The sequence below is a fragment of the Chlorocebus sabaeus genome, chromosome 18 (assembly GCF_047675955.1).
Source record: "Chlorocebus sabaeus isolate Y175 chromosome 18, mChlSab1.0.hap1, whole genome shotgun sequence".
NCBI classification, from domain to species: domain Eukaryota; kingdom Metazoa; phylum Chordata; class Mammalia; order Primates; family Cercopithecidae; genus Chlorocebus; species Chlorocebus sabaeus.
The window spans coordinates 51295933-51310483 of NC_132921.1; the positions used below are offsets into that span (position 1 = coordinate 51295933).

Genomic DNA, 14551 nt, shown 5'->3' on the forward strand with positions numbered 1-14551 from the left:
AGCTCTTAGAAAGGTACAAATCAAAACCAAAATGAGACATCACTGTGCTCTACCTGAAATGGTAATAGTAAAATCGGGTTGGCTATAGAAAGTACTGATAAGAATGCGAGCAACTTGAATTTTTAAATGCTGCTGGTAGGAGCATAAATTGGTAAAACCAGTTTGGGAAAGTGTTTGCCAGCATCTCTTAAATCTGAGTAGACACACATCATAAAACCTGCAATTTTGACTACTAAGTATATAACCAACAGAAATGCATGCATGTGTGCATAAGCTAGTTCAATTTATTGACTCAAATTGAGAAGCAATGTTCATTAACAAATAATACGATAATAGATATTTAGAATAGATATTTATATAATCATTCTAAAAAAGAAAAGATACTGTGTTTTTCTCTTTGACTTTATATGTTGAATTATGTCAATAACTTGCTTAATGTTGCCAGGTGTTTCCATTTCTAGCTGTTTCATATTGGTCACGGCAAATTGGTATTATTACTTTGCAGACTGAAAAGGTCGGTTTCTTTCTCTCTTTTGAATAGCTCTGATATACCTAAACTTATTTTTTTTTTTACAGTAACTTAAATTATTCCTGTGACCATAAACTTGTGGATTTTAGCTTAAGAGAGGACCTTGCTATTCCAGAATTCCTGTTTCAGACACAGAAACACTGAAATCCTTTATCAAATTTACCTGAATCCTATTTTTTAATTCAATATTAACCCATTAAAGCTTAGAAACTATTTTTCCCCCAGAATGATTCAGTCACTAAAACAACAGACCGAGAAAAATTTATGAGCCTTATGACATTAAATATGATAATAAATGAATAGAAAATGGTCTAGAAATATTCTTCATTAAAAGTTATATTCTGTATCATAATTACACTTCTTGAATTGCTTCTCTTGGTTACAGGTATAAGATTCTTGATATGATAAAAGGACACTTTCATAGCATACTACCTTTCATCTATATATTTTATCTTTTGCTTTTGTGAGTCATTCACCTATGAAGATGGCCCTTTTGATAATATGCTCTGGATGAGTTAAGGTGAACTAACTTGTATTCCACTACACAAAACCTGGATATATAGAATTTTTTAACATATATATATATATAAAATTTTGTGAGAGGTTAAGACTATGTTAATCCACTCATTTAATAATTATTTATTGCCGTTTTTGTACTAGGTTCTAGGATAGTAACACATATCATGAAAATAGAATCATGTTCAGAAAATGACTTTTTAAAAAATTTAAGTTCTGGGATACATGTGCAGAACACACAGGTTTGTTACACAGGTATACATGTGCCATGCTGGTTTGCTGTACCTGTCAACCTGTCATCTAGGTTTTAAGCCCCACATGCATTAGGTATTTGTCCTAATGCTCTCCCTTCCCTTGCCCCCGACCCCACCGACAGGTTCCGGTATGTGATGTTCCCCTCCCTATGTTCACCTCCCTCTTTGAGTGAGAACATGCGGTGTTTGGTTTTCTGTTCCTGTGTTAGTTTGCTGAGAATGATGGCTTCCAGCTTCATCCATGACCCTGAAAAGGACATGAGCTCATTCTTTTTTATGGCTACATAGTAAGAAAATGACTTTTAAAAGCATTAAATGACTGGGGACTGGGCGTGGTGGCTCACACCTGTAATCAATCCCAGCGCTTTAGGAGGTCAAGGCAGGCGGGTCACCTGAGGTCAGGAGTTTGAGACCAGCCTGACCAACATGGTGAAACCCCATCTCTACTAAAAATACAAAAATTAACTGGGCGTGGTGGTGGGTGCCTGTAATCCCAACTACTCGGGAGGCTGAAGCAGGAGAATTGCTTGAACTCACGAGGCAGAGGTTAGAGTGAGCCAAGATCGTACCATTGTACTCCAGCCTGGGCGACAAGAGTGAAATTCTGTCTCAAAAACAGAACAAAACAAAACAAAACAACAACAACAAAATATTAAATGACTGCAGGGGTTGGGCATGGTGGCTCATGCCTGTAATCCCTGTACTTTGGGAGGCTGAGGCAGGCGGATCATCTGAAGTCAGGAGTTTGAGAGCAACTTGGCCAACATGGTGAAAACCCATCTCTACTAAAAAGAAAAAATTTGACAGGCACGGTGGTGGGCACCTGTAATCCCAGCTACTCGGGAGACTGAGGCTGGAGAATCGCTTGAACCCAGAAGGCGTAGGTTGCAGTGTGCCAAGAGATCGAGCCACTGCACTCTAGCCGGGGCAACAGAGAGAGAGTCTATCTCAATAAAACAAACAAAAAACTCCCAAAACATTAAATGACTGAAGGTAGGCTATTTTGGCTATAATAAGTTAATTCTTTTGAACTGTGTCAAGTAACAGTTCTTTTATCCTTTTAAGAAAGATGCATGTGTCTGCAAGAAAGCTATCTCTTAAGATTCTCAGGAGTAACACTGTGTAGAATTCAAGGAAGATCTAGTATTGTGGATACTGTTTTGTCTGTTCAGTAGCCAAGTTTATGAACTTTCTCTCTAGGGTTGAGTTGCCCAGCTGGTATGCACAATACCTAAGGTGCTCTGTGTGTCTGGGTTACATAGGTGCCAAGACTGATTTCCCTCAACCTTCAGGGGGCTGCCCGGCACCCAGACAGCTTACGCCTCAAGCTGGTGAAGGCAGCCTCTTTGTTTCTTGTTTTCTTGCTCTGTCACCCAGGATGGAGTGCGGTGGTGCGATCTTGGCTCACTGCAACCTTCATCTCCCGGGTTCAAGCGATTCTCCTGCCTCAGACTCCCAAGTAGCTGGGACTACAGGCATGCGCCACCATGCCTGGCTAATTTTTTATATTTTTAGTAGAGATGGGGTTTCACCATATTGGCCAGGCTGGTCTTGAGCTCCTGATCTTGAGATCCACCCGCCTTGGTCTCCCAAAGTGCTGGGATTACAGGCATGAGTCATTGCGCCTGGCCCAGCCTCTTCTATTTACCCTGGTGAGTGCTTATGTATCATCCCTCACTATGGAAGGCAGTGGGCACCATTTTGTGTGACTGGACTCTTTCAGTCTTCTATCTTTGCTTCTCCTTGTCTGCCTTCCCACCTTCCGACCTCATGGTTTTCTGAACAAATTCTCATTTCTGTTGGGCTGGCTTCTTTTTCCAGTCAGCCTAGGATTTGCTGGCCTTGAGTCCAGTCAGTGGCTACTGTTTGGCAGCTCAGATCCCCTGTAAGGCAAAACCAGCAATCTACTGAATAAACCTAGCATTAAGCTGAGAAAAATAATGAACAAAGCTAACACCATCCATTAATTTTCTCATTTTGACTTACCAACTGATGACAAGCAAGGACTAGATAGTGGGGCCTTCACTTTATGTACCAGTTTTTTCCCAATCAGTGTACCATGTAGTTGTACACTTTATATAGTTTCTTGGCAGAGAGGTCTAAGGCAAAATTGGTAAAGAAAGTTTGAAATATGGATTATGTATATTTATTTCTAAAAAATGAAAAAAATACATGAAGAAAACACCCTGATAGGCAAAATAATCTGTGTGAAGATGAGAGCTGGTGTGGTTTGTAGTAAGGGCAATGAACTAGGCTGATAACATCTGGGCTTTTTTCCCAGCTCTGCTACCTTTATACTATGTGACCTCAGGCCTGGTATTTTACTTCCCTAGCTTGGTTTCCCCATCTCAAAAGGACATAATAATACTTGCCATACCAACCCCAAAGGGATGTTGTGAAAACGATATCAAAGTGGTTGGAATGCCTGAAAATGCTAGGACATTCGTATGATGTCAAAGAATGATCTTGGATCTAAGATCAAAGAGTTCAGGCACTTTGAGATTAGTAAGAAATTTGGGTCAAATGCTGAAGTAGGGCTGCTACCACTACAGCGGTTTTCTTTCAAAATTTTAACTACAATACAGAATTATCATAGAGTTATATATTATTTCACATAAATAGAATTATTAAAATTTGGCTTTAAAGTGATCATATTTGTTCTGAAATGAAAATCTTATTTAAAATTTATTTTATATAATCTAAATAAGATACAAGGACCAATATCATTTTTCTCACCAGAGATCTGACCATATTCACAATGCAAATTTGTATTTATGAGAAGTATCTGTACCACAACATTCTGGAATTACATATGTATATATACATATATATACTCAATTATATGTATATAAATATTCCATTTTATGAATCATGCCAATGTCTTTTATATGATCTACAATTAAATACAAATCCAAGAAAGAAAATTCTTTAGCTGAGTCTCAGATGCTGAGACCATGCATTTAAACAGATAAAATTACTATTTTTAATCAGTGATTGTAACATGGAGATCTGAATCTTTAGCTACCGTAAAAGTGAGATTCTATATGCTATTTCCTTTCATTTCTTTCCCCCCAATTCACTGAAAAAAATTAGATATTTTTATTTTACCATGCTCACGAGCATATTCAAAACACAGTGTATATTGTTCATCCTCACTCAGATAGCACAGACCAAGTAAAATGCCATCCATCTCATTAACAAGTACATTTTTCTTTCTTTTGTTTTAATTGTAAACTCTGCGTATACTTCTTATTAATACAACTAGAAAACCATTAATTATGACTTAATTTATTGCGTTTGATACCCAAATATTTAAGAGCATGGTGTCCCTAGTGGACAGAAAATAATAAAAGGAATACTTGGTGGTAAAAAACTTAGAACAAAGCCATTAAAAAATATTTATTTCCGTCTTACTGTTGTAAGTTATATCTTACTATTATAGGATTAAGATCTTTTTAATGGCATTGAAAGATAGACTTTTAGATTTCTGCAAGGTCATTCCTCTGTTCTGGGGCTTACTTGGCTCCTGAGGAAGTATCAGTTGATATTGTGGGTTTGGAAAGGTTCAGTTAGCATTTCTTGGGCACTGAGTATTTAATCTATCTCTGTTTTAAACATGAGCTGAGACCCTGAGGCATCCCTCAGACTATTAGAGACAGACTTAACGGGTGACCCACTAGGAAATTTGGTGTTTAAACAGAAAGAGATAACCATCATTTGTTACTGTGGACAGAGAGTGACTGAGAGATTTCTAAAAATATATTTTACATATACTCAAATAGTACTTACCATGTACCAGCCTCTCCCATGCTCTTTACAGGCATTGATTCATTTAATTTAATCCTCACAACAATGACTGCACCGACTAGGCTTGTTTTCTGGTACAACAGATAAAAATCTACTCCTGGGGAGAGATAATCAGTCTTAACAAGTACTGTGGGGGACACTTGCCAAGAGATAGGGTTAAAATCAGGAGAGATACCGATGGCAGTCATCTATGCCAGCTAGGTTCATCTGTACAGTCTTCAGATTTCTTAAAGATGAATCATCAAATTCTACCATGTTACTACTTCTTAGTTTTATCGTAACCTTTCCTTTGAATAAGCCAACCTTGCCTGAGAATGGCCTACTACTAGGTGAGCAAAGGTATGTGACTCTCTTTTGACTAGTGGTATGGTGGTATCTGCTTTGTAATCAACCAGTCGAACTCATACAAATAAAGAGAAATGAAAAGTCAATGGGATTGGAGAGGGGAATACCACAATTTTTGCTTCCTCAGCATTCATGACTTCTTTTGCTTGCATAGGTTTTCTTTATTTTACAAGTGAGTTTCCTTTTAATGTTGTTCCACTTTGCATTTCAAATTTCCCTAAAGCAACTAAAAATGTTACAAAAGTGTCATTACCTTTCACATTAAATATCAAATTAGCCAAAGAAGTTGAGTTGTGAGTACTCCAACAAGCAAAATATTAAAAAATGAATTTCAACTTGCTGATTCCACCTAGTGAACTAACGGGATATAAGGGAACCTCTTACGTCCCAGACACCATGCTTAGCATTATGCACAGTTACCCATTTAATCTCACAGCCTTGCAAGGGGGTATTATATCCACTGTTTGAGGGTGGAGAAAACAGGCTCACACAAAGTAGTAGCTTCCAGGGTTCTCACAGTTAATACTAATGAAAGGCTTGGGCTTATAAATTAGGTGTTTCAGGTTCCACATTGCACAGCACTATCCCAGAGACTAGGGCATGGGCATCGTGATAAAAACGTACCAAATTTCTTGGTTATCAACGACAGTTCCATTTGCAAATACTGAGCAAATAATGGCAGTAGGGCATCCCGCCATTTCCTGCATGATTAGTTGAAACACAAACACCTGCGCACACAGATTTGAACAATGTGATATAGCTAAGGACTTGGACAAAGTCAGCTAGCAGGAAGAAGCATTTGAACAAAGGGTAGACCACGGCCTAGGACGTGGATGAAGACACCCGTCCGTTTGCCTCCTGAAGCAAGATGGGGCTGAGGAGCTCAAGGGCCTATTGGCTGCCCAGAAGCCTTTTCAGCCCCGCCTGAATACAGCAAGGACGACCCAGGGTTCACCTTCAGCGGTGAAAGCAAGTCCTGGTATAAGGGAGGCACATAGGTCCGCGCCACATCCTGACACAGTTTCTACAAGAAGGGCGGGATGGGAGGGGGGATTCGTTAATCCAGGTCAGAAATACACCTTGTTCCTCGAGGGAGGATTTTGGAAGGAAATTCCACCCGCGAAGTCTCCTTTTGGAGATGCCCTTTTCCTTTCAGGTACAACATCCTTCATTATGTACCCCCAGGGTAGAATGTATCCGGGGCTCGCAACGCGACCCTTAGTCCTCAGCAGTGCTGCCACCGCCAGGTCCCCGGGGCGGGATCGGCGGTGACGCAGGCGGCGGCGGGGGCCCGGTGCGGCCGGCGCGAGGGGGCTGCTCGGCGCGGACCTATCAGGACGCGCGGTGTTTCGGGCGCGGGGAGGGCGGCGGCCTCCAGGTTTCCTCGGGGCCCGGCGCAGCGCCGCCTGCCGAGTTCCGAGCGAGCCCGCGGAGCCCGCGGGGGTCTCCGGGCGCGCCCGCCGGTCCCGGTTTTCCTCCGCGGCTCCCCCGCCCTTTCACGTCCGCCTCTTTCTCCAACCAGACGCGGCTCCGACGGCGCTCGGCCTCCTGTTCTTCGGGCTCCCCGGCTCTGCCCGCAGCTCGCGTCGCCCGGTCGCTCTTCGCTTGGTGTCCGCGGGCCCGGCGGGGGCGCCTCACCCCGGGCGCGCGACGGTAATGCCGCTGCCGCCCTTGCGGCCAGGCAGGCAGCTGGCGGCGGCCGGAGTCGGAGCGCGTTCGTCGCTGGCCGGGACGCCGCCCTGGCCTGTGCTCAGCTCCCGCGGCGGCCGCGGGGCGCCGGGGCCCGGCGCGGCATGAGGAGGAGGCTCGGTGGAGGCGAGCGCCCAGCTCCTCGGCCCCCAGGGCCCCCGCGGGCCCCCGCGCGTCGCGCGCGCTGGTCGCGGCCCCGGCGCCCACGCTAGCCCCGCGCAGGCACGAGACGCCGCAGCCCGGAGCAGAAGGCGGAGCAGGAGGCGGTGCAGGCCTGCCGAGCGGACGCGGGCGGCGCGGACCCTGAGCGCGGAGCTTCGCGGCGGGACTCCGCCGGGCGCGGGTAGCGGTGCCGGGCGTGCTGCAGTTCGCTGTCCCTCTACGCAGGGGCGCAGCCTGCGCCTCTCCCCACCTGCAGCTCCTCCTCCCGCCGCTGTCAGGCGGAAAAAACGCGCCTCCTTGCCTTTCCCCGGCCTCCTAGGGTCCTGCCGTCCCCAGGCCCCCAGCTCCCGTCCCTTCTCCCTCCTCCACCTCTTCCCCCTCGGCCTCTGCGCCTCCCCTCCCCCGACTCTCTGGCCCCCCATTCATTCCGTCCGTTCCCTCCCATTTCCTCCTTTCCGCTCGGGCCCTCTCCCCAGAGCCTCCCTGCACGGACCCCGCTGCAGTCTCGGGGTTCTCAGCACATTTATGGAAGTTTAGGGCCTGGACAGTGGCCCCGAGTCCAGCGTGAGAGCGCAGCCTGGGCTGCTGGCCGGGAAGAGGAAGATGTCTGTGCTCAGGCGGATGATGCGGGTTTCCAATCGCTCCCTCCTCGCCTTCATCTTCTTCTTCTCCCTCTCTTCGTCCTGTCTGTACTTCATCTATGTGGCCCCGGGCATCGGTAAGCACCGAGACACACCCTCGCTTCCCCAGGTCACACCACAGCCAGCGCAGGCTGTTAAGGATGTTACTTCTGGGATTTGGAGGCTGTTTGAACAGGGGCCCGCAGAAAAGCGTTTTGTTTTAAATACTATTTCAGAAGTGTCAAACTGCTTCAGGGCATGGCTTTGGTATGTGAGTTTTGTTAATTCATGCATTTTGTTGATGCGTGTTTGTTAATAAAGTAAGAGATTGCATTAAATAGACATAGCAAAATTAGTGTGATGGCCCGGGATGCCCTAGTCGCGTTCTTGAGTGTTCATGACAGCTTTATCCATTTAATGTTAAGTCTTTAAGCCTAAACTCAGTGCTTAATCATAGTTTTATTCAAACACTCTCGGGTATAAGAACTGGTTGTAAAATTATGGAGGAGCCAACAGCAGGGAATGTGATTGAGTCCAACGATGTGTGTATTCTAGGGTCCTAGGTCGCTTTTTTAGAATGGGGTCACTGGACATTTGTGCCATACTTGGGGAATTTTAAGGCGATGAGTTGTCTGTAAAAACAATGCTCCTTTATTTTAGTCTGCTTGAGTCGGATTTTCAAGGGTAGGTTGCCTTTGCTACCTGTTAGGATGACTTCTGAGAAAATAGTGATTAAAATAACCATTATCTAAGGGAACTTGTAGTTTAAAATGTTAACCTGTTTATCGTTTTTTGGCCTTTGGTGCAAAATACACTTTTGTAAAACTACTTGAATTAACTGTATTACATATCCTAATTCCTTGTCCCCCTTTTGTTGAAAAGGAGCCAATGCGACGTTAATTATAGTGAATGAAAAATAGGAACTTCACATGCATATTAAAATAGGTCATATTTCCAAAACTTTTCTGAGTTTCTCCTGGCTATTATGTATTTAATGTTCAATTACTTAGTAACAGTGACCATCTTCTCTCATTTCTCCTTACACACTATGGTCGTTTGAGCCAGTGCTGTTTGTTCCGAGTTATCTAAAAATAAAATGCCCCTTACAGAGTGAAAACACCTGCAGAATTTTGAGATGGAATGATCAGGGTATTGTCTTGAGTGTAGTAAATTATTGTAATGAATTGCAGCCGGGAAGGAAGATGGAAACCTCACCCAGACTGCTTCATTTCTTAAAATTACTATGAGACTTTTCCTTTAATACATTTTTGGATTCAGTGAGATGTATAAACCCAGATGATGATGTTTGAGAAGAAGTGGATTGTGAAATGATATATCCCAAAATAGAAGTTTTAGGGTAAAGTTTGAAGAATATTTTAACATTATTGCAGTTTTCCTTTAGGCCAGAAAAAAACAAAAAAAAACCTCACAAAAACCTACCCCTTGAAGCCTATAGTACAAATGACAGTGGTAGCTTAGTGGATTTGATATTATCTAGATATTCAACAAGGGCTTGCTTTATTTTTTGCCCTTTTGGAGTCTTATAAATTAACTCTTCATTCTATAGCAATTTTTACTTTCTCATGTAACTCTTCAAAAGTTCGGACATCTTTGGGGTATGTTATTTTATAGGGATTTAACTTTGAAAGAGTTTGGAGAAAAAGTTTTTTTCACACTTACATAACAATTTTCCCACTTTCTTAGTATTATGAGTAACATGTTAGTTATATTACTCAAAAAGCTAACCAAAGGAAATCAGAATTCTAGTCATCCCTTTTTTTTTAAAGTTAGTGCATCAGCATATTATTTGTAGGTTCTTAATTCAATTTGTGTGAAATACTAATACATTTTTCTTATTTGAATGCTTAATGTTTGCCATAGAACGGTCACTGATATAATGTAAAAATTTTGGCAGATGTCTTGTAGGCAGTTAGATTGACATGGCTTAATCTACTCTGTTTTTGTAGGTCTTATAAATGATAATAAGTTATTAAAACCAGTTAGAAGAGTGTAAACCAAAAACTTATAAAATGCTGTGAACTTGTCAAGCTGAATCTGTTTCCAAAACCCTGTACCATTTAGCCAAAAGAAGCCTCCTTTTTAATCTTTTGTATCTTTAAGTATTGGGAAGCAGTTTTCCAAAATTCAAATTTTTGCTTGAAAGTTTGAATTTTATCATTGGTAACAAATACTGTCAGTTTTTCTTGAAGTGTCCGGCTCACTTTGCTCATTTTCGAGAAAATGTAGGTCAGATACACAAGTTTAAATAACCATAGTTTTTCAGTTGTTCTTTCAAGGAAAAATGATGTTCCATGAAAAATGTGGCTTGTTGAATTCATACTGCAGCAATCAATCAGTTGTGCAACTGCTTCAGATTTCTTATTTATGAGACATATCCAGAAGTAATTAGGTTCTTATAACTAGTTTTTATTCGATGTATGTAGATTTTTCTTGAAATAATAACTTCAAGAAAACAATTCATATTTTAGCCTGAATTACATCTTGGGGCAAAATGTGTTTATGACTAAAATATGTGTTGTATGAGTACTTTTTATGTGCCCTAAATAAACGTTTCAGATCTCCTCTGTTAAGAAATTACTATTAATCCTACCATATCAACCTGTTTGGTAGACTTTAATTCTATTTCCCTACTTCTTTTCTGTCCTGAGCCCTGTGTATGTCATGGGCCTTCTTCCCAGGTAGATCTTCTGTCATTTTAGCTCCTCCTCTTTGCCATTGTGAGCAGATACATCACAGTTGTAAACGGCATAATCTGTTTAGTTTCCAGTGTTTTCATATGTTCCTCAGCATTTCTGGACTATTTGGGTTGTCAACTGCAGTGAGTTCCGTGGAACTCAAAGCTCATTATTTTCAAGGAAACATTTTTCTTGAAGTGTCTAATGCATACAGGAAACACAGGGATTGTCTTTACATTATAAACCTTACTACTCAGGGAAACTGGATGGCAGACACCTGCCCCATCACCACACCATAGGAAGTCCATGGACAAATTGCTCTAGTCCACCCAGTAGAGGCCAGAGCCATAAATTATTTCTTACTCTGTGTCTACCTTTGTGCATGACTGCAAAGATGAGTGCAGTTTCTCTCCAAGGTTTTGACTTGGCTGGATTGAGAATAGAATTGCATTTAATAGGAAACCTTTATTAATATAACTTCCAATATAACATAGTCATTTTCTTGCTGTCATATCAAAGATGAGCTGACTTGTAAGTTCATTCAACAATAGGAGTGGTGCACCCAAGAGAGGCTGGACATTGTTTGAGGTATGGAAGACAGATGACTAAGACTTAGTTTCTTCCCTGAAGTACAATGGGATGAGCCCCATAAAACGGCTGTAGTAAATCATTGGAAGGCATGTGGTGGGGAGTGAGGGCTGGTTAAGGATTTCCAGAGGAGAAAGTGGTTGAAATGGGATGGATAGGATTTATCTGGACTGAGCAAAGGGATCCTAGTCAGAGGGAACAGCATGAGCAAAGCTTCTAGAAGATGGGAGTAGCTCCATCCAGCTACTGCTTAGGGCTTGGAGTGGCACATGGGCCGGGTTATGAAAGGTCTCTAGGGCTCCCGTGCCCAGCCCTGGTGTTCAGATGCATGAGATCTTTAAAATTCCTGGCAGAGAGAGATTGGTCTTTGTTCATACAACTTTATCAAAGCTATCTGTGATTACAAAAACGTGGATAGTGCCTCTAATCAGTGGGGCAATATAATGGGAGGAGATTACATAACTTCCCTGGGAGTGGGGATTTCACTGTCCGTTTGACTCACCAGAAGCCCTGACCTTTCCTGGACACACTGATGGGCTGTTTTACTCTCTGGGTAGAGGTGAAATCTGGTGGGGCCACTTTGGTCTGACTTATCTGGACCCTTAGAGGAATTATCTGGCTGAGTGCTTTGTTATTTGGGCCTCCCTGGGGTGTGTGCCCTGCTGGGAATGGTGGAGGTGATGGCGACGGGTAGTCAAAGTGTGGGGTCTGTGTGCAAGCATGTGTGTTGTAGGGGAGGTATCTTAGGTCCTTTGCTCAGAGTCCCTCTGGCATTTTGGCTGGGGTTCTTCCTGGGCTAGCACAGAAGGTAGCTAGTTACCCTGCAGCTTTGTTATAGCCCTTTAGCCTCCTGGCCCTGGCAAGTGGGCCTGGCTGTGTTCTTTGGAGCTGTTATAGTCTGCTTTGTTTCAAAGGTCTTTCAGTTTTATTCACCCAGTGCTCTGATCTGCATGACCCATTTCAGGAGTTCAGATTTGGGCCATGGTACTGGGCATGTCTTTTCTCTGGGCCTCCCTTACTGGCCACATATCCCATGCTTTTTTTGTCTTGTGAGTAGCAGGAAATGTGACAAGTTTTGAAAACGATGCAGTCCATTGTTTTAGAGTGACCCTTCTAGCATGAAGGTGGGTTATAGGGGGAAATGGACAATAGAAGATTAGAACCATTGAGGTTGGTAGTTCATCAGGGCAGAATTGAATGGATGGGAATAGTGGGTTTGAAGAAACAGGAACAGGTTTAAGATGAGGCTTGGATTCTAGCTTAGACATTCAGGTAGCTATTAGTAGGGAGTATAGAAAGGCACGTCTTTGGGGAGCTATTTTGATTTTAGAGAAATGGAGTTGGGATCCCTGTGTGATATCCAGGAAGAATTATTAGGTAGGCAGGTGGAAGTAAGGGCTTGCAGCCCAGGAGAGAGATTCGGTTGTCTTCCTCATGTAGGTGAATGGTATTTATCTATTTATCCTCCAACACGCCTGAGTAATAAAACTCACTTCTGCAACTGGAAGTGACTCACTGTGTTACTTCCTCTGGAACATGGAATCACAGGGGTTAAATTGGAATACAGAGGAAGACCAAGTATATTTTCAGAGTATCCAATGAGATTTGCTACCCTCCTTCTCACTCCCTGGCTTTGTTACAAGAGTCAGTGGGTCCACTTCACACTCAAGAGATGAGTTGGCCTTCTTAGAGATTGTTTGCACAGTCAGATTGCCATTCCTGAGTAGCATATGTAACTCAGCTATATCTCTTTAGTGTAAATTAATCCAAATCTCACGGCCTTGTGGGAAATTAGGCAATATTGAACGGAAACTTGATTCATTAAAATCTGGCAATGCTAACTGCTATTTTCCACCTTAGCCTTTCTTTTCTAAATACATTTGGTAGGTCTGTTAAACAATGTGGCAGAGTAAGGCAGTGATGTGTTTTTTTCTGCAGCAGTGCTTATCAGTACTGCCTTTAATGTTTATTAGAGATAAAAATAGCCATGTCTGTGATTACTTTTAGAAGAGAAACTTCTAACCTAGGTTTGTAGTGTCTGTATGTAATAGGTATTCCAAACACTATTTGTAATTTGCTTGAGAATAGAATGCATTTTCCTTTTGAGGCAATGTGGTACATAGTTAATTTGCTAACCCATCCTGTGGAAAGCCTGTTTCTCACAGGTTGTCCTGCAGGGCTTCTCAGGGCACTTGTTCTTCTGGGCCTCATCTCTGATGGTTCTAGCTGTGCTTTTCCTCTCACCCTCAGAACCCTTGCGTTTGCCCCTCTCTCCAAGGGCCCAAGGCCAGGGGAAACTTGGGCACGGAAGCATTGGTTTCTGGAGCCAGAGCTATGGGCAGAGAAGCCCCAGGAGTAAAATCCCAAAGATAGCCCACCGCCTTGTCCATATTTGGAGATCCACGTCTTCCCTGCCACACCCCTGCCCCCTTGCCAGTAAGGCTAGCCTTGTTTGTGAAATGAGAGAAGGAAGGACAGGCTCTGGAAGATGGCCACTTGCCTGAAGTGTCACACATCATTGTTGGAAGAGCTGAAGTGTACACCTTAGGATTCCTGACTCATTCTACTGTGCCCTAGTTGAAGGAACTGATCATTTTTGTCCTGGAAAATGGAAGATTTTGGGGAAATACAAGCTCACTCTTCTTCAGTTTGAAGGAATACTGTATAGACAAGTGATGAAATTTTTTGGATAGCCTAAGCAGTGAGGGTAATTACAATGAGACAGAGTTGAGGCTTATTGAAAAGAGAGACAGAAAAAAGACCAGCCTTTTAACCAACCTGCAATCAGTGAAATAAGTGGCCTTATGAGTGCTCCTTTCCTTACACATATCAGGTGAGGGTAGATGACCGCCTCTTAAGGCTGTGATTACTCTGGAGAGGGTGCTTTGTTTGGGAGACTGTACAGACCTCTAGGATTCCCTTAAGCACTGGTGCTCAGTGCTGTGTTTATACTGTGTGCTTAGACTCTGCAGCACCCTGACTTACCCTGCAAAAGGGCAGACCTGCTCCTCCACCTGCCTCCCGCCCACATTGTCTTTTGTGACTCCTTTTCCCTTTCAAGCCTGCCTTTCATGTTTGTCTTAGGTAGAAATGTGAAGGTGGAAGGGGAGGCTGAGGTGAGACGTGTGGGAGGAGTGATTTTTCTAGAGCTTGGGTTTCCTAGGTCGCCCTTGGGAGTTCCTCAGGCCTGTGTGTTTGCAACATTCTTTTTCTAGTGCATTTTCTTGGCCGCCTTGGACTAAGCTGGCTTTTGTCACAACTGCCTGAGTCTGCGGTTTGCCAGCCTAAGCAGAGCAGGTTGTCCCCACCTCTTTGCCTTTCTCTTTTCTCCTTTCCCCCTTGTCC

The 14551-nt window shown here is 43.2% G+C and overlaps 1 protein-coding gene across 3 annotated transcripts in view; it reads left to right on the forward strand.

Moving 5' to 3' along the window:
* Window positions 1-7376: 7376 nt before the first annotated feature.
* B4GALT6 (beta-1,4-galactosyltransferase 6) overlaps window positions 7377-14551 on the forward strand; it is a 64338-nt gene continuing 57163 nt past the window's right edge. For 2 of the 3 annotated variants that reach the window (XM_007974366.3, XM_037982422.2), the window contains exon 1: window positions 7377-8020. In XM_007974366.3, the coding sequence (XP_007972557.1) occupies window positions 7906-8020 (115 nt within the window). In that variant the 5' untranslated portion in view covers window positions 7377-7905. The remainder of the gene's footprint in view (window positions 8021-14551) is intronic. The other variant, XM_007974364.3, reaches the window with a different exon arrangement.